Source organism: Oncorhynchus gorbuscha, linkage group LG09 (assembly GCF_021184085.1).
Source record: "Oncorhynchus gorbuscha isolate QuinsamMale2020 ecotype Even-year linkage group LG09, OgorEven_v1.0, whole genome shotgun sequence".
Classification (NCBI taxonomy): Eukaryota; Metazoa; Chordata; class Actinopteri; order Salmoniformes; family Salmonidae; genus Oncorhynchus; species Oncorhynchus gorbuscha.
In genome coordinates this window covers 46956678-46984265 of record NC_060181.1, presented here as the reverse complement: position 1 = coordinate 46984265, position 27588 = coordinate 46956678, and the positions used below count along the sequence as shown (strand labels likewise).

General features: G+C 42.6%; 1 protein-coding gene across 1 annotated transcript in view; it reads left to right on the top strand.

Annotated features, from left to right (window-relative positions):
- The first annotated feature begins 2688 nt into the window (after positions 1-2688).
- LOC124042849 (SLAIN motif-containing protein 1-like) overlaps positions 2689-27588 on the top strand; it is a 38816-nt gene continuing 13916 nt past the window's right edge. The window contains exons 1-2 of the mRNA XM_046360977.1: positions 2689-3261; positions 12301-12437. Coding sequence (XP_046216933.1) covers positions 2852-3261; positions 12301-12437 — 547 coding nt within the window. The 5' untranslated portion in view covers positions 2689-2851. The remainder of the gene's footprint in view (positions 3262-12300; positions 12438-27588) is intronic.

The window sequence follows — 27588 nt, the reverse complement described above, 5'->3', positions numbered from 1 at the left end:
AGCCTGAAATGTGGCAAAAGGTCGCAAAGTTCAAGGGGGCCGAATACTTTCGCAAGGCACTGTAACGTAATTAAATTTGAAGCAAACGAAATGCACGACAAAGCATGGGCCAGATACCCCCCCATTCCAAAAAAAGGAGAACACCTGAAAAATCTTGATTCGTCCAAATGATCAGTGCCAAAAACAATCTGCCCACCAGTGTTATGATATGGATGATTTGTCGCCACAGATGGTTTGTTTACGTTTCTCTGTTGTTGTTTAAGTTTCTTCTGTAAATGGAGTAGGCATACAGCGACATCTAGTGTTCGTGTCGGGGACAACAGTTGTTTGACAACTATAGCATTGTAGATAAACCTAGCTCTTTTCCTAACCTTAATCTCATTCTCCCAACCTGATAAGTTAATTCACCTAACCTGCTGCTTTAGTTAAAAGAAACTTGCCACGTTAATTAATCTAACCTGCTATGTAAACAAACCATCTGTGCCGACAAATCATCAGTATCACAGCACTGGGACAAAATGCCTCATTAGTCGTCGCATGCCATGTCACTTTTTTTTTACAATATAAAACCTACACATACAAACGACAACTTCACCCCTGCCCAGACCCACCTGCTCACACCCCGATCTCCAGCACCCGCCTCAAACTGCACCATTTTTTTCCATTGTGTTAACATTAGAGGATTGGTTGATTTTAAGCATACGTTTTTTAAAGACATTTTTTGAAGTATCATCCAACCCATTGGGTATCTCACTCCACCCTCATGTGCCATGTCTTGAAATGTGCAGACAAACGGATTAAAAGTACATTTACATTGTAATTCTTCTGACAGCCAACTCTGTCCATCACTTTTGGACATTCCCAGAAGGCATGGATTATTGAGTCATTGTTAATTCTACACTTAAATCATGACTGTCATTGTGGTATACATTTTGTGAATGTTGTCTCTTGTGTGATAAATTGCACACATTAGTTTATATTGGATTAAGAGTACATTTTAATTAACTGTAATTGTGTTAGTTATGTTCCAAAACGCCATCCTTCTTGTGACAATATCCGTTTTTAAAATCTTGCTTCCAGTAGTTTATATTTTTTTCTAAGAGATTATCAGTTGGATAGGCTCTCTGCAAGGTTTTGCATATCTTACCTATCCTTTACTGACTCAAATAGGATTCCCTTAAAATTGCCCTGATGTCCAAAATATTTAAAATAAACATTTCTTGATATTAAACTTTTTGAGTTGCATGTATTTGAAAATATCTACATTGGTCAGTCCAAAATTGCTTTTGAATTCTGTCATGGAAATAAATGTATTTGCTATTTCCAAGTCATTTACGGTTACCATGCCTTTAGTTTTCTGTGTGGACCAATTTATCTTTGAATTCTGAAAAGTTATAGGATTGTTCCATAGGGTTGTGTTATAGGGAGTGATAATGGTTCTGTAGAAAATGTTTTTTTAAAGTATCCATTATTGTTATAGAGTTCTTCACTATTAAGTTGTTAATGTTCTTAGCTTGATACTTTTGAAAATAGACACAGATTCTGGGGATGAGCATGTACATCTTCAGTATGTACCCATTGTTCCTCTATATCAAATCAAAAATCGAATCAAATTGTATTGGTCGCATGTTATTGCAGGTGTAATGGAATGCTTTAGTGCATTTAAATAACTATATGTCGCAAGTAAAAGCCCTGGGGGGCGAGTTGATACAATTCCAAGTCTGGAAGATTAGAAGATATAGAACGTTCCCTTTAATTCTATTAGTTTTATTTGCCCATTTAAAGTCTGAGAAAGTATACTTTTTTTCAAGAATGTTTTTGGTGGGGTAGTTGTTCTAGCGCACGTGCAATGATGTGCAATGATTTCAGAGGGAAAAAAACATTACCATTGTTAGAATTAATTAATTTGATATTGTAATATCACAAACCGAAGTGGCAGTTTCACCATTACTTATTCCAGTTTTAAAGTATATATATATATATATTTTTTTTTTGGACCCTTTTTCTCCCCAATTGCGTGGTATTAAATTGTTTTAGTAGCTACTATCTTGTCTCATCGCTACAACTCGCGTACGGGCTCCGGAGAGACGAAGGTTGAAAGTCATGCGTCCTCCGATACACAACCCAACCAAGCCGCACTGCTTTTTAACCACTGCGCCACCCGGGAGGCCTAAAGTATATATTTTTGAGAGTACTAATGTTATTGTCCGCACTACAAGAAATAAATAGTTAAATAAAATACATTTTGTCTTTGAAATATATTATTAAAATACTATAGGTTTACGTTCATTCCTATGGAGAACTGTTCCGTCTGAGGAGTACCAATATGGCGGCTAGTGCCTTCAAAGACTCTTATTGTCCCTTTGAAATCAGCAATCCAGGGATTCTTGGTGCTTTCAAGGCAACTGGGAACTCGGAAAAAACGAGGTCAAATCGTGACGTCAGTGATCTTCAGTTCGGAAAGCTGTGTAGTGCCCTAGCACAGCTGATTCAAATAATCGAAACTTGATGAGTTGGTTATTTGAATCGGGGGGTGATGATGCCCAAGTTCGGATGACCATTCAAAACGATTTTTCCCAATCAGAGCTCGTGTTTTTCCCGAGTTCCCAGATATCTTGAACACACTGAAGTCGGAGGTCAGAGATTTCTGAGTTCCCAGTCATCTTGAACGCGGCATAAATACATAATTTGGGCTGAATCTGCACACAGCATCACTACGAAGCACGTCTCAATTGTCTACTTACAAAGAACGACCCGACCGATCATTACGGTTACCGACCGTAGTGCGTGTTGATTTGGTCTTTCTAAATGCGTGTTTTAACCAATGGAATCGGAAGTGTTGAACCCCTAAATGATGGCGGACGTTAATGGCAACAATACATTTCAAAACGCGGAGCTCGAAGTGATAAAGCTTCAGGAGCTGGTCCGAAAATTGGAGAAACAAAACGAACAGCTCAGGACAAGAGCTAATTCAGTAAACAATTGCAACAATGGCCTACATATATTTCCAACCTCATCGGCCTGTCTGCACGGGAGTACAGTTTGTTCTGCTTCTAGTCTGGTTTTCTCTGCAAATTATTCAAATCCAGCACTATCGCATCCTTGTGCTCTTGGACCATACACTTCGTCCGAGGAGCCATTCTCCAATTTCAAACAAAACTCGGTATTTGATACTGATGTGGAGGATGCCACTGTTCTGGACGAGGTCGATATTCTAGACCTGGATACCGTACTCCCGGTTGGAGAGTCTGAGCATAGCTGGTATTGATGCTGTTCTATTTTATTGACCCCGTTCCTACCTGGTCTGTGCCATTAATATGTTTATTTTATATTTTATTCTGCCAGCAGCACAAATTATGACGTTAGTATGGTAATGAGGAAACCGTTTAAATAAAAGCCTGCATTTCAAAACATTGCAATGTGGATAACTCATTCAGAATATATATATTTTTAATCAGTGGCCAATTGTATTGTGCCAACAAGTAAAGGCAATCAGTAAATATTGTAGAATATGTATATATTTTTTTAAACCAATAATAAACAATACTATGGTAACACTGGTATGTTGAGAATATTGGGCTGTAGGAGAGAACTTTTCTACCTGTCTCAGCTAAAGTGGGGTGGAAAATACTCAGTAGGGTCTCTAATAACCAAAATGTGTGTAGTTTTGGAGGGGTACTGTGTCATACATATCCAGCAAGCGCTCCGTTCTCCACCCCATCCATAGCCCTCAATAAAATACATTGCAATAGAGACAGTACATGGGAAATATATTGGCTTGTAGAGAGAACTTTTCAACCTGTCTCAGCTAAAGTGTGATGTGAAATACTCGGTAGGGTCTCTACAAACCAAACATGGTTCGTTTTTGAGGGGGACTTTGTCACACAGACTGCTGCTGGCTTTTCACTCTGCCCCTCCATAGCCCCCAATGCAATTGAATGTAGTAGACTTTGCATGGGTTACAAGCATTTCGCTACACTCGCAATAACATATGCTAAATATGTGCATGTGTCCAATAAAATTTGATTTGATTTTGGCTTGTAGAGAACTTTTTATACATGTCTTAGCTAAAGTGGGGTGGAAAAAACTCAGTCTATACTAACCAAATGAACTCAGCGAAAAAAGAAACGTCCTCTCACTGTCAACTGCGTTTATTTTCAGAAAACTTAACATGTGTAAATATTTGTATGAACATAACAAGATTCAACAACTGAGACATATACTGAACAAGTTCCACAGACATGTGACTAAAATAAATGGAATAATGTATCCCTGAACAAAGGTCAAAATCAGTCAGTATCTGGTGTGGCCACCAGCTGCATTAAGTACTGCAGTGCATCTCCTCCTCATGGACTGCACCAGATTTGCCAGTTCTTGCTGTGAGATGTTACCCCAATCTTCCACCAAGGCACCTGCAAATTCCCGGACATTTCTGGGGGAAATGGCTCTAGCCCTCACCCTCCGATCAACCAGGTCTCAGACGTGCTCAATGGGATTTGAGATCCGGGCTCTTTGCTGGCCATGGTAGAACACTGACATTCCTGTCTTGCAGGAAATCACGCACAGAACGAGCAGTATTGCTGGTGGTATTGTCATGCTGGAGGGTCATGTCATCTGCTAAATGGCATATATTATTATTATTATTATAAGATGAGCCTGCAGGAAGGGTACCACATGAGGGAGGAGGTTAGCAGATGTTAACATACACATGGTTAGCAGATGTTAATGCGAGTGTAGCGAAATGCTTGTTCCGACCATACAGTAATATCTAACAAGTAATCTAACAATTTCACAACAACTACCTTTTACACACAAGTGTAAAGGAATTTATAAGAATATGTACATATAAATATATGGATGAGCGATGGCCGAATGGCATAGGCAAGATGCAGTAGATGGTATAGAGTAAAGTATATATATATGAGATGAATAATGTAGGGTATGTAAACATTATATCAAGTGGCATTGTGTTAAGTGACTCGTGATACATTTATTACATCCCATTTTTTATTATTAAAGTGGATAGAGATTTGAGTCAGAATGTTGGCAGCAGCCACTCAATGTTAGTGATGGCTGTTAAACAGTCTAATGGCTTGAGATAGTAGCTGTTTTTCAGACTCTCGGTCCCAGCTTTGACGCACCTGTACTGACCTCACCTTCTGGATGATAGCGGGGTGAACAGGCAGTGGCTCAGGTGGTTGTTGACCTTGATCTTTTTGGCCTTCCTGTGACATCGGGTAGTGTAGGTGTCCTGGAGGACAGGTTGTTTGCCCCCGGTGATGCGTTGTGCAGACCTCACTACCCTCTGGAGAGCCTTGTGGTTGTGGGCGGAGCAGTTGCCGTACCAGGCGTATACAGCCTGACAGGATGCTCTCGATTGTGCATCTGTAAAAGTTTGTGAGTATTTTTGGTGACAAAGCCAAATTTCTTCAGCCTCCTGATGTTGAAGCCTTCTTCACCACGCTATCTGTGTGGGTGGACCATTTCAGTTTGTCAGTGATGTGTACGCCGAAGAACTTAAAAACTTTCCACCTTCTCCACCACTGTCCCGTCGATGTGGATAGGGGGGTGCTCTCTCTGCTGTTTCCTGAAGTCCACGATCATCTCCTTTGTTTTTTTGACGTTGAGTGTGAGGTTATTTTCCTGACACCACACTCCGAGGGCCCTCACCTCCTCCCTGTAGGCAGTCTCGTCGTTGTTGGTAATCAAGCCTACCACTGTAGTGTCGTCTGCAAACTGTAATGCAGTTACTGTAACTCACAGCGTTGAGATTGTTTGCAATGACAGCAAGCTCAGTCCAATGATGCTGTGACACACCGCCCCCAGACCATGATGGATCCTCCACCTCCAAATTGATCCCCTCCAGAGTTCAGGCCTCAGTGTAACGGTCATTCCTTCGTCGATGAACCGAATCCGACCACCCCTGGTGAGACAAAACCGCGACTCGTCAGTGAAGAGCACTTTTTGCCAGTCCTGTCTGGTCCAGCGACGGTGGGTTTGTGCCCATAGGCGACGTTGTTGCCTGTGATGTCTGGTGACATGTCTGGTGGCCTGCCTTACAACAGGCCACCAAGCCTTTCGTCCAGCCTCTCTCAGCCTATTGTGGACAGTCTGAGCACTGATGGAGGGATTGTGTGTTCCTGGTGTAACTTGGGCAATTGTTGTTGGCATCCTGTACCTGTCCCGCAGGTGTGATGTTTGGATGTACTGATCCTGTGCAGGTGTTGTTACACATGGTCTGCCACTGCGAGGACGATCAGCTGTCCATCCTCTCTCCCTGTAGTACTGTCTTAGGCGTCTCACAGTATGGACATTGCAATTTATTGCCCTGGCCACATCTGCAATCCTCATGCCTCCTTGCAGCATGCCTAATGTACGTTCACACAGATGAGCAGGGACCCTGTGCATCTTTCTTTTGCTGTTTTTCAGAGTCAGTAGAAAGTCCTCTTGGTAGTGTCCTAAGTTTTCATAACTGTGACCTTAATTGCTTACCGTCTGTAAGCTGTTAGTATCTTAATGACCGTTCCACAGGTGCATGTTCATTAATTGTTTATGGTTCATTGGACAAGCACGGGAAACAGTGTTTAAACCCTTTACAATGAAGATCGGTGAAGTTATTTGGATTTTTGTGAATTATCTTTGAAAGACAGTGTCCTGCAAAAAGCATGTTTATTTTTTTGCTGAGTTTATGTGTAGTTTTGGAGGGGGACTGTGCCGTACATATCCAGCAACACTTTGTTCACCCCTCCATAACTGAGACCGGTAGAAAACTTCTCTCTCTATGGGCAATTCTGTATCCCATGTTAAGTATATTACAGTGTATTACATTAGGGGCTATGGAGGGGGTGGAGAACAAAGTGCTGCTGGATACGTAATCAATAAACTTTGATTTGATTTGTGTAAACTTTCAAATGTAATGACAGTATGAATAATACAATATTTAAAATAAAATACGTCTAATTACCCATTAATTTTTTCAATGGTGGTAGCAATGCTGTGGAAACAGTTGTACTGCACTAGAGTGCTAAATATTTTATATTCCCAGTTTTGCATTTCTTTGTAGGTGGACTCTTATTTTGAAAAGGAAAATCGGCAATCGTGCTGCCAGCATAATCTCTTTCTGCTTGGAAAACAGTCATTTATATTTATATTCAAATAAAGCGATGCCAATGTCAACACTGTAAATAAGGCAGGCCTATTTGCCTCCTAAAGTTGAAAAGGTTGCCATTTTCAAACAATGCTGCAAATTGCCAGCTAACCTCCAATTAAATAATTTTGTTCGAAGTGGAAGCATAAATGTGAATCTGATTTATCCAATTTAAATACATCATTAATTTTCCTGCACTGGCTACAAGTAGGGCTTACCTGTGAAATAGACCATGGTGTCAGCATGATTCCCTGCTAAGTTTAGGAAAAGACGTTATGCTACAGATGTAGGATCTTAATTTGAGCCAGTTTGCTACAGCAGCAGGACGTGAATTATTATGTTGATTATAATAAATGGAGATTTTTGAATGGGTTGATACATTTTTCGTTCAAATTGGAAGCTTTTTTAAACTCAAATACACTACGTTTGCATTTCCAGCTGTGCAGAAAAATCCTCAGCAATTTAGGAGTGATCAAATCAGGGCTCCAATGTGGCGCAGCGGTCTAAGGCACTGCATCTCAGTGCTAGAGGCATCACTACAGACCCTGGTTTGATTCCAGGATGTATCACAACTGGCCGTGATTGGGAGTCCCATAGGGCAGCTTAGGGTTTGGCCAGGGAAGGCCATCTTTGTAAATAATCATTTGTTAACTGACTTGCCTAGTTAAATAACAATAAATAAATAAAAAAATCAAGCTCTTGCATCTGTTCAAAGGCTACATTCAAACATTTGCCTTACTAAGTCAACACTATTAGCCTATGTAAACTTCTACACTAGGCCATTGTTGTCAATCACCCTTGCTTTGATTCCAGTACATACCTTTTACATGTAAAAATCTTTGAGCATCCTGACAAGTGCTGTATAATCAGAATGTAGGCCTATTATTATTCTCTTCACAGTTGAAGCAGTGTGATGAATGTAAGACCATGCCTTCTGCTGTATTCTACAACCCATATAGTACACAGTAAAATCACAACATGTTAATTCAACTCCTAGGGAGTCAAAGTTAACCCTATTTTGGGGTTTATATGGTCCCATCCCCATTTTGTGTTAAAACTACTCTGGCCATGTTGTTGATGGAGTTCAAATGACACCACAGTGGCTTGCGAAATTATTCACCGACTTGTCATTTTTCCTATTGTTTTGCCTTACAACCTGCATTTAAAATAGATTTTTTGATGGGTTTGTATCATTTGATTTACACAACATGCCTTCCAATTTGAAGATGCAAAATATGTGTTATTGTGAAACAAACAAGAAATAAGACAAAAAAACAATTGATCGTGCATAACCAGCCACCCCCTCAAAGTCAATACTTTGTAGAGCCACCCTTTTCAGCAATTACAGCTGCAAGTCTCTTGGGGTATGTCTCTATAAACTTGGCACATCTAGCCCCTGGGATTTTTGCCATTCTTCAAGGCAAAACTGCTCCAGCCCTTTCAAGTTGGGTGGGTTCTGTTGGTGTACAGCAATCTTTAAGTCATATCACAGATTCTCAATTGGATTGAGGTCTGAGCTTTGACTTGGCCATTCCAAGACATTTAAATGTTTCCCCTTAAACCACTCGAGTGTTGCTTTAGCAGTATGCTTAGGGTCATTGTCCTGCTGGAAGGTGAACCTCTATCCCAGTCTCAAATCTCTGGAAGACTGAAACAGGTTTCCCTCAAGAATTTCCCTGAATTTAGCACCATCCGTAATTCCTTCAATTCTGACCAGTTTCCTAGTCCCTGCCAATGGCAATCATCCCCACAGCATGATGCTGCCTGGAGATGATGTTCTCAGGGTGATGCGAGGTGTTGGGTTTGCGCCAGACATAGCGTTTTCCTTGATGGCCAAAAAGCTACATTTTAGTCTCATCTGACCAGAGTACCTCCTTCCAAATGTTTGGGGAGTCTCCCACATGCCTTTTGGCCAACACCAAATGTGTTTGATTATTTTTTTCTTTAAGCAGTATGTCCATTTACATGAAATCCAAATAAAAATCCATTTAAGTTACAGGTTGTAATGCAAAATAATTGGAAAAACACCAAGGGGGTTGAATACTTTTGCAAGGCACTGTAATTATGTGCCATGTGCGTAAGTTTTATGTCTGATTTCGGGACTTGATACCTCCCAAATTAAATGTTTAACTGTTACTGAGGTTTATATCTTGAAAAACGACAGTGGGGATTTGTTCATTTTAATTTAATTTAATTATTTAAAGTGGAACATGAATTGCATCATTCAAGTCACAAGTGTGTCCCGAAGTTGATGGGTTTATTAACCCCCCCCCCGCCACTGTCTAGAAATCACCCCCAGAGTTTTGTCAGCAACACCTGACAACGGAGGGGCCTCTGAGCTAGTTGGTAGGGACGAGGGGGTGGTTTGTGATTTACTGCCTGTCTCTGGTTACTTTTAGTGGAGTTAAAAGTACTCTGTTCCAATGAACTCCAGTTATCACTCCAGGGAGCGTAACACTCTTTTGAGGGTTAAGATAACTCCCAGTAGAGTCAATTTAATAAAAAATAATCAATTTGATCAAAAATGTAACACTGTGATTTCAACTATCCTTGATTTACTGTGTCATTGGCTACCCAGGCTTGTGTATCCTTTTAGCCTGCCTCGCTATAGTTCAGTCTGGAGCTATCTGCTGACTGAAGCTGCTCATATACACTCATACACATGCTGTGTGTGGTGTCTCTCAAATGGCACCCTATTCCCATTGTATAGAGTGCCATTTGGGTCACAGCCACTGACATGCTGACTGGTAAATCCATTTTCATCTGCTGAGGTGTAAAATGTAGCACACTTTCACGCAGCTCAATGCAGCGTTTATCGTATCCCACACTCGCATCGGCTGTATTGATATTCTTCAGTCCATTGAACAGATCCCACCAGTTCTAATCATTTATAATCGTGACCCAGTTCTGTCTAGTTATGTCTAAGAACTTGCAATAACTGTATTTTTCTTCTCTCCCACTCTGCCCTACATTGGAAATAGACTTTGACCAAGATGTATGGTCTTTTACGGAAAGTGTACCACTCAGATTACTTCTAGTGCCAGATTAATGCTGTAGGGCCAACCTGAACCATACTGTGCTGTCTTGGATATTTTGATTCCACATTGTCCAATGGTTCCAGCAACTATGGTTCATAACCAGGCCAGCACCCTATAGCTCGGCTCGGCAGTGTGAAATTGGTATGAGTGTGCCACAGTAGCTTATTACACTCTTCGCAGAATTGGTAGAAAGCGGATGTTTCTGGTTTTCTGGGATACAGTATTGCCCTGAAATGTTTGCTTTAAAGCTGCAAATGTTTCTCTTCGCATTCAAGAGGGGTGCCACTAAAATGTTTTGCTTGCTTGCAACCAAATCTCACTTAGGGTCAGGCACAGCACCCCTGGAGCAGTTGTAGAGGGTTAAGTGCATTGCTCAAAGGCACAACGGCATCTAGTATGATGTCAGCAAACCTCTGTTGCCAGCTCACTACACCAGATTTTCCCATATAAATTAGGATTCAAACTGACAATCCTCTAGTTGCTAGCCCACCTCTCTAACAGCTAGGCTACCTGCTACCCTCCACTAACCGACTACTACAATTACTTACCATCCCAGTACTTATTTCGTAGCATCCTATAGTAAAGTATGTGTCATCAGCAGAGCTTTTCAGCAATCCAATGATTAGCCTATACATTTCACTCAATGGCCACTTCGTTGAGCTGACCGACTGTTACAGTAACATGCTTGTTCATCTTTCCAGTAGTTTGTGTCTGGCTGCCCAAAGTCAATCAAATATTAGAATATACTACACAGCTCAATATTTGATTCACAACTCAAAGTGTAGGTTTTAGTATTAAGAGCATTTGTATCACACAAATGCCAGGACAAATATATTAGTGCATTAAATTGGAAAATGTCCTCTCTCGTTTAACATTAGAGCTGTGGAAATCTGTCCTTTAGTCTGAGTCCAAATTTGAGATTTTTCGTTCCAACTGCCGTGTCTTTGTGAGACTCAGTGTAGGTGAACGGATGATCTCTGCATGTGTGGTTCCCACCATAAAGCATGGAGGAGGAAGTGTGGGAGTACTTTGCTGGTGACACTGGCAGTGATTTATTTAGAATTCAAGGCACACTTAACGAGCATGGCTACCACAGCATTCTGCAGCAATACGCCAAACCATCTGGATTACGCTTAGTGAGACATTTGTTTTTCAACAGGACAATGACAAAACACACCTACAGGCTGTGTAAGGGCTATTTGAACAAGAAGGAGAGTGATGGAGTGCTGCATCAGATTACCTGACCTCCACAATCACCCGACTTCAACCCAATTAAGATGGTTTGGGTTGGACCGCAGAGTGAAGGAAAAGCAGCATATGTGGGAATTCCTTCAAGACTGTTGGAAAAGCATTCCAGGTGAAGTTGGTTGAGAGGATGCCAAGAGTGTGCAAAGCTGTCATCAAGGCAAAGGGTGGATACTTTGAAGAATCTCAAATATGAAATATATTTGATTTGTTTAACACTTTTGGTTAGTAAATGATTTCTCATGTGTTATTTCATAGTTTTGATGTCTACACTATCATTCTATGTAGAAAATAGTTATAATAAAGAAAAGCCCTTGAATGAGTAGGTTTGTCAACTTTTGACTGGTACTGTGTATATATATAAATATACATATATATTTACAATATATATATATATTTACAACAACAACAAACAAAAAAATATATATATATATTTACAAAAAAATATATGGGTGATTGGAAATGGTGCAGACAATTACATTGATGGAATCCACAATCTATCCGCAATATTAAAGCTGATCTACCCCCCCTCTACAAAAAAATATCAGTTGTCTGAATGATCAATAAAGGCTGTAAGTGTCACAGATGGGACCTTTAATACTTTTAGGTGTGCTCTTTATCCCACTGGTTTTATCGACACCCACAACCTTTCAAGGTATTAAAATGCCTATATTTCTATGCAGAAAAGATATCAGAAAATCTCTCTTACCAGGTCGAAGTGGACATGAATACACAAACACTTTCTGCATGAACACATACCCAGTTACAGAACAGTGTTGTGGTTGTTTCCTTGTCTCCTCTAACACTATGCCCTGGGCTGTCTTCTCTATTTATTTTAACACACGATTCATTCATCGTCCTCTGTTCCAGGCTATATGTGTGTCCTAAGGCCAGGCTACGGGGCGAGTGTTTCCTTAGTCCCCTCCAGTGGAGCAGGCAGGTGCTGGACCACCCAGGCCCTGAAGTGGAGGTGGCCAAGAGGTCCCTGTGCCACAGACTGGAGCAAGGTAGCATACCTGAGACTGCCTTTTATCTGTCTGACTGCACAATACACTTGTCTCACTCCTCTTTACCTGTCTGGACACATGCACATCTGTCTCATGGCTGTTTGACCTGTGATTACCTCAAGAAAGAGAGGATAGATAGATTTAATTTATTATTAAAACATGTACATACAGCAGGGACAGGGATATCAGAGACTTACAGGGCCTTCAGAAATAATAAATACCCCTTGATTTAATCCACATTTTGTTGTGTTACAGCCTGAATTCAAAATAGATTAAATATATATTTATTTATTATATTTCTCACCCATCTACACACAATTCCCCATAATGACAACGTGAAAACATGATTTTAGACATTTTTGTTAATTTATTGAAAATGAAATACTGAAATATCTGATTTAAATATGTCTTTACACCCCTGAGTCAATACTTTGCAGAAGCATCTTTGGCAGCGATTACGGCTGTGAATCTTTCTGGGTACGTCTCTAAGAGCTTTCCACATCTGGATTGTGCAACATTTTCCAATAAAACGTTTAAAAATTATTCAAGCTCTGACAAGTTAGTGGTTGATCATTGCTCGACAACCATTTTCAGGTCTTGTCATAGATTGTCAAGTAGATTTAAGTCAAAACTGTAACTCGGCCAAACATTCACTATCTTCTAGGTTAGCAACTCCAGTGTAGATTTGGCCTTTTAGGTTATTGTTCTGCTGAAAGGTGCCAGGTTGTGTATGAAGGCGAAGTCAGGTGCAGGAGAGCAGAGTATGATTAAATAAAGCACACTTTATTATAGTTCCAAACCGGGAGCACAACAAAACAAATGCACTCAAAAACGTAACAATAAAGTAAAGCACTTAACGAACATCACTTGACATGAAAACAATTACACACAAGACATGATGGGAAAAAGAGTGAGTGTTAAATACAAGTAGATTGAATGGGAGATTGAAAACCAGGTGTGTATGAAGACAAGACAATTGGATATATGAAAAATGGAGCGGGGATGGCAAGAAAGCCGGTGACGTCGATCACCGAACGCTGCCCGAACAAGGAGAGGAGCCGACTTCGGCGGGAAGTCGTGACAAAAGGTGAATTCATCTTCCAGTGTCCGGTAGAAAGTAGACTGAACCATGTTTTCCTCTACGAATTTTGCCTGTGCTTAGCTCGGTTCCATTTATTTTTTTATCCTCCCCAGTCCTTAACTATTACAAGCATACCTATAACATGATGCAGCCACCACTATGCTTAAGGAGAGTGGTACTCAGTAATGTAGTGTTATTGGATTTGCCACAAACATAACACTTTGTATAAAAACAAGTTAATTGCTTTGCTACATTTTTTGTAGTATTACTTTAGTGCCTTGTTGCATGTCTTTGAATTTTTTATTCTGTGCAACTTTCTTTTCACTCTGTCAATTAGGTTAGTGTTGTGGAGTTGTCGACCCATCCTCAGTTTTCTCCTATCACAACCATTAGACTGTAACTGTTTTACCATTGGCCTCATGAGTGGCTTCCTTCCTCTCCGGCAACTGAGTTAGGAAGGACTTCTGTATCTTTGTAGTGACTGGTTTTTATTTATTTATTTCACCTTGTCACGATCGTCGTAAGAAGCGGACCAAAGCGCAGCGTGGTGGGAATGCATCATTTAATAGATGACAAAAAACACGAAGTAAACTGTACAAAAACAACAAACAAATAACGACCGTGAAGCTATCATAAGAACTGTGCTGACACAAGCAACTAACATAGACAATCACCCACAAACAAACAGTGAAACCCAGAATACCTAAGTATGATTCTCAATCGTAGACAACTGACGACACCTGCCTCTGATTGAGAACCAAATTAGGCCGTAACATAGAAATCCCCAAATCATAGAATAAGAAACACAGACTGCCCACCCCAACTCACGCCCTGACCATACTAAATAACGACAAAACAAAGGAAATAAAGGTCAGAACGTGACACACCTTTATTTAAATAAAATCAAATGTATTTATATAGCCCTTCTTACATCAGCTGATATCTCAAAGTGCTGTACAGAAACCCAGCCTACAACCCCAAACAACAAGCAATGCAGGTGTAGAAGCACGGTGGCTAGGAAAAACTCCCTAGAAAGGCCAAAACCTAGGAAGAAACCTAGAGAGGATCCAGGCTATGAGGGGTGGCCAGTCCCCTTCTGGCTGTGCCGGGTGGAGATTATAACAGAACATGGCCAAGATGTTAAAATAATAATCACAGTAGTTGTCGAGGGTGCAGCAAGTCAGCACCTCAGGAGTAAATGTCAGTTGGCTTTTCATCATTAAGAGTATCTCTACTGCTCCTGCTGTCTCTAGAGAGTTGAAAACAGCAGGTCTGGGGCAGGTAGCACGTCCGGTAAACAGGTCAGGGTTCCATAGCCGCAGGCAGAACAGTTGAAACTGGAGCAGCAGCACGGCCAGGTGGAATGGGGACAGCAAGGAGTCATCATGCCAAGTAGATCTGAGGCATGGTCCTAGGGCTCAGGTCCTCAGAGAGAAAGAAAGAAAGAGAGAATTAGAGAGAGCATACTTAAATTCACACAGGACACCGGATAAGACAGGAGAAGTACTCCAGAAATAACAAACTGACCATAGCCCCCCCGACAAATACTGCAGCATAAATACTGGAGGCTGAGACAGGAGGGGTTAGCAGACACTGTGGCTCCATCAGATGATACCCCCGGACAGGACCAAACAGGAAGGATATAACCCCACCCACTTTGCCAAAGCACAGCCCCCACACCACTAGAGGGATAGGTGAGGTGAGGGCCCTTGGAGTGTGGTGTCAGGAAAATAACCTCACACTCAACGTCAACAAAACTAAGGAGATGATTGTGGACTTCAGGAAACAGCAGAGGGAACACCCCCCCTATCCACATCGATGGAACAGTAGTGGAGAGGGTAGCTAGTTTTAAGTTCCTCGGCATACACATCACAGACAAACTGAATTGGTCCACTCACACTGACAGCGTCGTGAAGAAGGCGCAGCAGCGCCTATTCAACCTCAGGAGGCTGAAGAAATTCGGCTTGTCACCAAAAGCACTCACAAACTTCTACAGATGCACAATCGAGAGCATCCTGGCGGGCTGTATCACCGCCTGGTACGGCAACTGCTCCGCCCTCAACCGTAAGGCTCTCCAGAGGGTAGTGAGGACTGCACAACGCATCACCGGGGGCAAACTACCTGCCCTCCAGGACACCTACACCACCCGTTGTTACAGGAAGGCCATAAAGATCATCAAGGACATCAACCACCCGAACCACTGCCTGTTCACCCCGCTATCATCCAGAAGGCGAGGTCAGTACAGGTGCATCAAAGCTGGGACCGAGAGACTGAAAAACAGCTTCTATCTCAAGGCCATCAGACTGTTAAATAGCCACCACTAACATTGAGTGGCTGCTGCCAACACACTGTCATTGACACTGACCCAACTCCAGCCATTTTAATAATGGAAATTGATGGGAAATGATGTAAATATATCACTAGCCACTTTAAACAATGCTACCTTATATAATGTTACTTACCCTACATTATTCATCTCATATGCATATGTATATGTCATGCAGGTGAAAGAGGACCCAAAAGCGACTTAACAGAAACAGAGTTTATTCAAGTCCAAACAGGGAATAACAGAAATCCTCTAGTCTGTAGAGGGGAATAACAAGAGAAGCGGCCACAGACTGCAGGTCGCTTCGGGTAGGCGCAGGCCGTAGTTGACAGAGACACCTGCTCACACGCAGCATCTGATGAAGGCAAAAAACCCGACAGGACAGGGCGATACACAATCACAGCAAAAACACGACAGGACAGGGCGATACGCAATCACAGCATGGTGAATACTAAACAAGGAACCGACGGGACAGGAACGGAACACAAAGGAATAAATAGGGACTCTAATCAGGGGAAAGGATCGGGAACAGGTGTGGGAAGACTAAATGATGATTAGGGGAATAGGAACAGCTGGGAGCAGGAACGGAACGATAGAGAGAAGAGAGAGCGAGAGAGTGAGAGAGGGAGGGGAGAGAGAGGGATAGAAGGAGGGAAAGAACCAAATAAGACCAGCAGAGGGAAACGAATAGAATGGGGAGCACAGGGACAAGACATGATAATAAATGACAAACATGACAGTACCCCCCACTCACCGAGCGCCTCCTGGCGCACTCGAGGAGGAATCCTGGCGGCAACGGAGGAAATCATCGATGAGTGAACGGTCCAGCACGTCCCGAGACGGAACCCAACTCCTCTCCTCAGGACCGTAACCCTCCCAATCCACTAAGTATTGGAGACCCCGTCCCCGAGAACGCATGTCCATGATCTTATGTACCTTGTAAATAGGTGCGCTCTCGACAAGGACGGGAGGGGGAGGGAAGACGAACGGGGTGCGAAGAAAGGGCTTAACACAGGAGACATGGAAGACAGGATGGACGCGACGAAGATGTCGCGGAAGAAGCAGTCGCACAGCGACAGGATTGACGACCTGGGAGACACGGAACGGACCAATGAACCGCGGAGTCAACTTACGAGAAGCTGTCGTAAGAGGAAGGTTGCGAGTGGAAAGCCACACTCTCTGGCCGCAACAATACCTTGGACTCTTAATCCTGCGTTTATTGGCGGCTCTCACAGTCTTCCCCGCAGACAAAGGCAGACCGGTAATGAAGTCTAAGGCGCTGTGAGACCATGGTCGAGAAGGAATGGGGAGCGGTCTGAGACGACCGGCAGGAGGAGAGTTACCCGACTTAGTCTGCGCGCAGTCCGAACAAGCAGCCACGAAACGGCGCGTGTCACGCTCCTGAGTCGGCCACCAAAAGCGCTGGCGAATAGACGCAAGAGTGCCTCGAACACCGGGATGACCAGCTAACTTGGCAGAGTGAGCCCACTGAAGAACAGCCAGACGAGTGGAAACAGGAACGAAAAGGAGGTTACTAGGACAAGCGCGGCGACGCAGTGTGCGTGAGTGCTTGCTTAACCTGTCTTTCAATTCCCCAGACTGTTAACCCGACAACACGCCCATAAGGAAGAATCCCCTCGGGATCAGTAGAAGCCACAGAAGAACTAAACAGACGGGATAAGGCATCAGGCTTGGTGTTCTTGCTACCCGGACGGTAAGAAATCACAAACTCGAAACGAGCGAAAAACAACGCCCAACGAGCTTGACGGGCATTAAGTCGTTTGGCAGAACGGATGTACTCAAGGTTCTTATGGTCTGTCCAAACGACAAAAGGAACGGTCGCCCCCTCCAACCACTGTCGCCATTCGCCTAGGGCTAAGCGGATGGCGAGCAGTTCACGGTTACCCACATCATAGTTGCGCTCAGATGGCGACAGGCGATGAGAAAAATAAGCGCAAGGATGAACCTTATCGTCAGACTGGAAGCGCTGGGATAGAATGGCTCCCACGCCTACCTCTGAAGCGTCAACCTCGACAATGAATTGTCTAGTGACGTCAGGAGTAACGAGGATAGGAGCGGACGTAAAACGTTCTTTTAGAAGATCAAAAGCTCCCTGGGCGGAACCGGACCACTTAAAACACGTCTTGACAGAAGTAAGAGCTGTGAGAGGAGCAGCAACTTGACCGAAATTACGAATGAAACGCCGATAGAAATTAGCGAAACCTAAAAAGCGCTGCAACTCGACACGTGACCTTGGAACGGGCCAATCACTGACAGCTTGGACCTTAGCGGAATCCATCTGAATGCCTTCAGCGGAAATAACGGAACCGAGAAAAGTAACGGAGGAGACATGAAAAGAGCACTTCTCAGCCTTTACGTAGAGACAATTCTCTAAAAGGCGCTGTAGAACACGTCGAACGTGCTGAACATGAATCTCGAGTGACGGAGAAAAAATCAGGATATCGTCAAGATAGACAAAAACAAAGATGTTCAGCATGTCTCTCAGAACATCATTAACTAATGCCTGAAAAACAGCTGGCGCATTGGCGAGACCGAACGGCAGAACCCGGTACTCAAAATGCCCTAACGGAGTGTTAAACGCCGTTTTCCACTCGTCCCCCTCTCTGATGCGCACGAGATGGTAAGCGTTACGAAGGTCCAACTTAGTAAAGCACCTGGCTCCCTGCAGAATCTCGAAGACTGATGACATAAGGGGAAGCGGATAACGATTCTTAACCGTTATGTCATTCAGCCCTCGATAATCCACGCAGGGGCGCAGAGTACCGTCCTTCTTCTTAACAAAAAAGAACCCCGCCCCGGCCGGAGAAGAAGAAGGCACTATGGTACCGGCGTCAAGAGACACAGACAAATAATCCTCGAGAGCCTTACGTTCGGGAGCCGACAGAGAGTATAGTCTACCTCGAGGAGGAGTGGTCCCCGGAAGGAGATCAATACTACAATCATACGACCGGTGAGGAGGAAGGGAGTTGGCTCGGGACCGACTGAAGACCGTGCGCAGATCATGATATTCCTCCGGCACTCCTGTCAAATCGCCAGGTTCCTCCTGAGAAGTAGGGACAGAAGAAACGGGAGGGATGGCAGACATTAAACACTTCACATGACAAGAAACGTTCCAGGATAGGATAGAATTACTAGACCAATTAATAGAAGGATTATGACATACTAGCCAGGGATGACCCAAAACAACAGGTGTAAACGGTGAACGGAAAATCAAAAAATAAATAGTCTCACTGTGGTTACCAGATACTGTGAGAGTTAAAGGTAGTGTCTCAAATTTGATACTGGGAAGATGACTACCATCTAAGGCAAACATGGGCGTAGGCTTGTCTAACGGTCTGAAAGGAATGTTATGTTTCCAAACCCATGCTTCGTCCATGAAACAACCCTCAGCCCCAGAGTCAATCAAGGCACTGCATGTAGCACCCGAACCGGTCCAGCGTAGATGGACCGACATAGTAGTACAAGATCTAGATGAAGAGACCTGAGTAGTAGCGCTCACCAGTAGCCCTCCGCTTACTGATGGGCTCTGGCCTCTTACTGGACATGAATTAACAAAATGTCCAGCAACTCCGCAATAGAGGCACAGGCGGTTGGTGATCCTCCGTTCCCTCTCCTTAGTCGAGATGCGAATCCCTCCCAGCTGCATGGGCTCAGTCTCAAAGCCAGAGGAGGGAGATGGTTGTGATGCGGAGCAGGGAAACACCGTTGATGCGAGCTCTCTTCCACGAGCCCGGTGACGAAGATCTACCCGTCGTTCTATGCGGATGGCGAGAGCAATCAAAGAGTCCACATCTGAAGGAACCTCCCGGGAGAGAATCTCATCCTTAACCACTGCGTGGAGTCCCTCCAGAAAACGAGCGAGCAGCGCCGGCTCGTTCCACTCACTAGAGGCAGCAAGAGTGCGAAACTCAATAGAATAATCCGTTATGGACCGTTCACCTTGGCATAAGGAAGCCAGGGCCCTAGAAGCCTCCCTACCAAAAACTGAACGGTCAAAAACCCGAATCATCTCCTCTTTAAAGTTCTGGAACTTGTTAGAGCAATCAGCCCTTGCCTCCCAGATAGCTGTGCCCCATTCTCGAGCCCGGCCAGTAAGGAGTGAAATGACGTAAGCAACCCGAGCTCTCTCTAGAGTATGTGTTGGGTTGGAGAGAGAACACAATCTCACACTGCGTGAGAAAGGAGCGGCACTCAGTGGGCTGCCCGGAGTAGCAAGGTGGGTTATTAACCCTAGGTTCTGGAGGCTCGGCAGGCCAGGAAGTAACAGGTGGCACGAGACGTAGACTCTGGAACTGTCCAGAGAGGTCGGAAACCTGAGCGGCCAGGTTCTCCACGGCATGGCGAGCAGCAGACAACTCCTGCTCGTGTCTGCCGAGCATGGCTCCTTGGATCTTGACGGCAGTGTAACGAGCGTCTGAAGTCGCTGGGTCCATTCCTTGGTCGGTTCCTTCTGTCATGCAGGTGAAAGAGGACCCAAAAGCGACTTAACAGAAACAGAGTTTATTCAAGTCCAAACAGGGAATAACAGAAATCCTCTAGTCTGTAGAGGGGAATAACAAGAGAAGCGGCCACAGACTGCAGGTCGCTTCGGGTAGGCGCAGGCCGTAGTTGACAGAGACACCTGCTCACACGCAGCATCTGATGAAGGCAAAAAACACGACAGGACAGGGCGATACACAATCACAGCAAAAACACGACAGGACAGGGCGATACGCAATCACAGCATGGTGAATACTAAACAAGGAACCGACGGGACAGGAACGGAACACAAAGGAATAAATAGGGACTCTAATCAGGGGAAAGGATCGGGAACAGGTGTGGGAAGACTAAATGATGATTAGGGGAATAGGAACAGCTGGGAGCAGGAACGGAACGATAGAGAGAAGAGAGAGAGCGAGAGAGTGAGAGAGGGAGGGGGAGAGAGAGGGATAGAAGGAGGGAAAGAACCAAATAAGACCAGCAGAGGGAAACGAATAGAATGGGGAGCACAGGGACAAGACATGATAATAAATGACAAACATGACATGTATATACTGTACTCTACAACATCGACTGCATCCTTATGTAACACATGTATCACTAGCCACTTTAACTATGCCACTTTGTTTACTTTGTCTACACACTCATCTCATATGTATATACTGTACTCGATACCATCTACTGTATGCTGCTCTGTACCATCACTCATTCATATATCCTTATGTACATGTTCCTTATCCCCTTACACTGTGTATAAGACAGTAGTTTTGGAATTGTTAGTTAGATTACTTGTTGGTTATCACTGCATTGTCGGAACTAGAAGCACAAGCATTTCGCTACACTCGCATTAACATCTGCTAACCATGTGTATGTGACAAATAAAATTGGATTTGATTTGATTTGATTTGATATCTTCAACCACCAACTTACCATCCTGAGACAAGGCCGAGTATAGCCCACAAAGACCTCCGCCACGGCACAACCCAAGGGGGGACGCCAACGCAGACAGGAAGATCACGTCAGGGACTCAACCCACTCAAGTTTCATGCTGTCCCTCCTAGAGAAAGCCCTGGCTCCAGCTGTTTGCTTATAAATTGTAGGGACAATTAAGAGGCCTGCGACTTGTGACCGTAGCGTACGTGTAGGTATGTACGGCAGGACCAAATCAGAAATATAGGTAGGAGCAAGAGCATGTAATGCTTTGTAGGTTGAAATCAGCCCTTGCCTTAACAGGAAGCCAGTGTAGAGGGAGGCTAGCAATGGAGTAATATGATCAAATTGGTTGGTTCTAGTCAGGATTCTAGCAGCCGTATTTCACACTAACTGAAGTTTATTTAGTGCTTTATCCGGGTAGCCGGAAAGTAGAGCATTGCAGTAGTCTAACCTTTAAGTAAAAAAAAGCATGGATTAATTTTTTTGCATCATCTTTGGACAGAAAGTTTCTGATTTCTGTAATGTTACATTGATGGACAAAAGCTGTCCTTGAAACAGTCTTGATATGTTTGTCAAAAGAGAGATCAGGGTCCAGAGTAACGCTGAGGTCCTTCACAGTTTTATTTGAGACGACTGTACAACCATCAAGATTAATTGTCAGATTCAACAGAAGATCTCTTTGTTTCTTGGGACCTAGAACAAGCATCTCTGTTTTGTCCGAGTTTAAAAGTAGAAGGTTTTCAGCCATCCACTTCCTTATGTCTGAAACACAGGCTTCTAGCGAGGGCAATTTTGGGGCTTCACCATGTTTTATTGAAATGTACAGCTGTGTGTCATCTGCATAGCAGTGAAAGTTAACATTATGTTTTCGAATGACATCCCCAAGAGGTAAAATATATAGCGAAAACAATAGTGGTCCTAAAACGGAACCTTGAGGAACACCGAAATTTACAGTTGATTTGTCAGAGGACAAACTGATATCATTCCGACAGATAAGATCTAAACCAGGCCAGAACTTGTCCGTCTAGACCAGTTTGGGTTTCCAATCTCTCCAAAAGAATGTTGTGATCGATGGTATCAAAAGCAGCACTAAGGTCTAGGAGCACGAGGACAGATGCAGAGCCTTGGTCTGACGCCATTAAAAGGTAAGTTACCACCTTCACAAGTGCAGTCTCAGTGCTATGATGGGGTCTAAAACCAGGCTGAAGCATTTCATAGACATTGTTTGTCTTCAGGAAGGCAGTGAGTTGTTGCGCAACAGCTTTTTCAACAGTTTTTGAGAGGAATGGAAGATTCGATATAGGCAATAGTTTTTAAATATTTTCTGGGTCAAGGTTTGGCTTTTTCAAGAGAGGCTTTATTACTGCCACGTTTAGTGAGTTTGGTACACATCCGGTGGATATAGAGACGTTTATTATGTTCAACATAGGAGGGCCAAGCACAGGAAGCAGCTCTTTCAGTTCTTTAGTTGGAATAGGGCCCAGTATGCAGCTTGAAGGTTTAGAGGCCATGATTATTTTCATCATTGTGTCAAGAGATATAGGACTAAAACACTTGAGTGTCTCAGTACTAAAACACTTGAGTGTCTCTCTTGATCCCAGGTCCTGGCAGAGTTGTGCAGACTCAGGACAACTGAGCTTTGGAGGAATACGCAGATTTAAAGAGGAATCCGTAATTTGCTTTCTAATGATCATGATCTTTTCCTCAAAGAAGTTCATGAATTTATTACTGCTGAAGTGAAAGCCATCCTCACCTGGGGAATGCTGCTTTTTAGTTATCTTTGCGACAGTATCAAAAATACATTTTGGATTGTTCTTATTTTCCTCAATTAAGTTGGAAAAATAGGATGATCCAGCAGCAGTGAGGGCTCTTCGATACTGCACGGTACTGTCTTCCAAGCTAGTCGGAAGACTTATAGTTTTGTGTGGCGTAATTTCCGTTCCAATTTTCTGGAAGCTTGCTTCAGAGCTCGGGTATTTCTGTATACCAGGGAGCTAGTTTCTTATGACAAATGTTTTTAGGTTTTAGGGGTGCAACTGCATCTAGGGCATTGCACAAGGTTAAATTGAGTTCCTCAGTTAGGTGGTTAAAACCTTTTTGGGATAGGGGGCAGCATTTTCACTTTTGGATGAATAGCGTGCCGCCGAGTGAACTGCCTCCGACTCTGTCCCTGATGCTAATATATGCATATTATTATTAGTATTGGATAGGAAACACTCTGAAGTTTCTAAAACTGTTTGAATGATGTCTGAGTATAACAGAACTCATATGGCAGATGAAAACCTGAGAAAAATCCAACCAGAAAGTGGGATATCTGAGGTTTGTAGTTTTTCAAAGCTTGGCCTACCGAAAACAGTGTCTATGGTGTCAAGTTGCACTTCCTACGGCTTCCACTAGATGTCAACCATCTTTAGAAACTGGTTTGAGGATTCTACTATAAAGGGGGGCTCATGAGACCTGTTTGAGTCAGTGGCCTGGCAGAGTGTCTCAGGCTCGTGACTCACGCTCCCGACAGAGTTACCTCTTGTTCCAGTGCTTTTCTTCAGACATAGGAATTCTCCGGTTGGAAGCTTATTGATGTTTTATGTTAAAAACATCCTAAAGATTGATTCTATACATCGTTTGACTTGTTACTACGACCTGTAATGGAACTTTTCGAGTTTTTGTCTGGACAAAGTGCTCGCGCCTCATGAAGATGGATTACTGGGCTGAACACGCTAACAACAAGTGGCTATTTGGACATAAATGATGGACTTTATGGAACAAATCAGTCATTTATTGTCGAACTGAGATTCCTGGGAGTGCCTTCTGATGAAGATCATCAAAGGTAAGTGAATATTTATAGTGTTATTTCTAACTTCTATTGACTCCAAAATGGAGGATATTTCTCTGGCTGGATTGGGCTCTGAGCGCCGTTCTCAGATTATGTTTTTTCCGTAAAGTTTTAAAAAAATCTGACACAGCGGTTGCATTAAGGAGAAGTCACTTTAATTCAGTGAATAACAGTTGTACATTTTATCAATGTTTATTATGAGTATCTCTGCAAAATCACCAGATGTTTTGGAATCAAAACATTACTGCACGTAAGGCGCCAATGTAAACTGAGATTTTTGGATATAAATATGCACATTATCGTACAAAACATACATGTATTGCGTAAAATGATGTCCTATGAGTGTCATCTGATGAAGATCATCAAAGGCTAGTGATTAATTTTATCTATATTTCTGCTTTTTGTGACTCCTATCTTTGGCTGGAAATATGGCTGTGTTTTTTTGACTTGGCTATGACCTAACATAATCATATTTTGTGCTTTCGCTGTAAAGCATTTTGTAAATCAGACATGATGGGTAGATTAACACAATGTTTATCTTTCATTTGCTGCATTGGACTTGTTTATGTTGGAAAGTTACATATTTCTAAAATGAAATTTGAATTTCACACGCTGAATTTCGCACGCAGCGGAATGTTGTCGAGGGGTTCTGCTTTATTTTGGATCAATGGTTGTATGGTGAAAGATGTCTCCAAACCAAATGAATGCACAATAAAAACATTTTGAATATTAGACTTGCTGCATTACAAGTGTTAACAGTTTGAGGTTTATTACTAAGAATTTTGAAAATTCAACACATACTTGTGAAAATAGCACCAAAGCGATTGAAAAATTCTTCAATCTACCTGCTACTGAAACAGTGTGGTTCGCTAATACTGCATCAGACAGCACGTGTGCTTTACTACAGTGTGTGTAGTTTAATCTTGTTATTTTGAAGATTGTTTGGGATCAATACATTCTCTATCAGTTAGTTGGTGTGGCTCTGTCCAGTCACCTCTGCAGTGTGTCTCCAAAGGGGTGTATGTTCAAAGTCCTTCTCTATGCTTTCAAAGGATGGATTCAGGAAAGGTTGGCTCTCTGTCCGTACGTCATGAATACAGCTTTGTTCCTCTGGTCTCAGTTAACTGTTGTTCATATCGGTAGCTGTGAGTTATTAGACTTCAGTTCAGCTTTTGACATTATCGATCATAGTCTGCTGCTGAAAGAATCTGTGTTATGGCTTTATATCCTCTGCTATATCGTGGATTGAGAATTACCTGTCTAACGAAACACAGAGGGTGTTCTTTATTGGAAGCCACTCCAACATAGACCAGGTAGGGCATACCCCAGAGCAGCTGCTTATGCCCCTTTTTTCACTAAAGACCTGCCACTGGCACTGAGTAAAGTATTTTTGTCCATGTATGCTGATGACTCAACATTATACACATCAAATACCACAGCAAGTGTAATCACTGCACCACTTAACAAAGAGCTACAGTCAGTTTTAGAATGGGTAAGCTACATACTGGGTAAGCTCTACCAACTGAGCTACCCTTCTGTAGCTCAGTTGGTAGAGCATGGCGCTTGTAACGCCAGGGTAGTGGGTTCGATCCCCGGGACCACCCATACGTAGAATGTATGCACACATGACTGTAAGTCGCTTTGGATAAAAGCGTCTGCTAAATGGCATATATTATTTAAAAAACATTGTATGAGCTAGTTGAACTGTCATGGTCAGAACATATTGATGCAACAGTAGTTAAAATGGCAGAGAGGTCTATAATAAAGCCTTACTCTGCTTTATTGACATTGCTATCAACAAAACAAGTCCTACAGGCCCTAATTTTATCGCACCTGGACAACTGCCCAGTCATATGGTCAAGTTCCACAAAGAGTGACATAGGCAAATTACAGTTGGCCCAGACCAGAGCAGCACGGGTGGGCCTTCAGTGTACACGAAGAGCTAACATAAATAACATGCATGTCAATCTCTCCAGGATCAAAGTAGAGCAGAGATTGATTGCATCACTACTAATGTTGAAAGCAAGGAGCTGTCTGTTCAATCAACTAGCACACAGCTCAGACACCCATGCCTACCCTACAACATAGTGCCATGACTACATGGAACTCTATTCCACATCAAGTAACACAAGTGAGTAGTAAAATCTGATTTTAAAAACGGATAACGTGGGCTGTGAAAAGACACGCACATGCATACGCAACACACACTCCCACACGCACGCACGCTACACACACACATACATTGTAATTTTGTAACATTGTTGTATTGTGGTATTATACATTTTGTATTGTAGATATGTAGTTGTAGAGTAGTGGTGTAATAATGTGTTGTGTGAAAAAATATTTGCCTTAATCTGGTTTGGACCCCAAGAAGACAAAAGCGAATTGCTAATTTTACCCAGTAGTGGTAAGGCTAATTGTGTGTGAAGTACACTAAATGCTAATGCACTGCTCTCTCTCTCCCTGTCAGGTGCCTTGCTGCTTACCAATAACTGGGGTTGCGTAGGAAATGGCACCTTATTCCCTATACAGTCTACTTCATTATGCTCAAAAACAGTGTACTATATAGGGAAAAGGGTATCATTTCAAACGCGGCTGGGAATAAACTCAGTTTGCTGTATGTGCACACAGAGCCTCCACACATTTTCATATCTATTAATCACTATGTGTTCCAGCCAGTACACTAGGGATGTTGAAGGGAGTACATTTAGTTTTTCTGCTGTGGATTTTACATGGTTCAATCCCTAATTATTCCCCCTAAATATCCATGAACCAACAAGCTGCAGCTGCAAAGCTCATCTGGTTGTTAAAGCCCTCCCTCTCCATGCAGAGATTTTACACAATAGTTTTTACAATCTGAAATAGTGTTTTTCAATCACTTTAGCACAATTTTCAGATATTTTCAAATCTCTTTGTACAAAACTCAAAACCGATAACACCTGTAATGACCCCTGTCTTGCATGTATATTCATAATCTTTGATTGAGCTTTCATTGGAGTTGAACAACACTATGTGAAATACAGTACCTTGACAACATTTTGTTTAACCACCAATACATCAGATAATGATAGACTCACTGTTTACTTTAACATTTAAATCAATAGTAAAACATTTAATATAATTTTTTTAAACGGTAATTTTTTAAGTAAAGAGGAATAGTAGATGGAAAATATCATTTTCCATAAAGCATTTGGCTATAACTAGATTATTTTAAAATGTTTTATTAAATATGTCAGTCTTAAGAGTTCCACTATCCTCACACAGTACATTCATAGAATAAACCATCATAAATGGTGAATTGTGTGGGTATTGTAAAGCAGTAGACTACAGAAAAAAACATATTTTAGAAGCACAGTGGTGCCCTATGCAACATTGTACAAAATCACCTTTTCTATATGATTGTCAACTGATACTGTATCACTTCTCTCTACTTGACAAAATGTATCAGTTTTATGTTTTGATGAGTAAAATATTATAC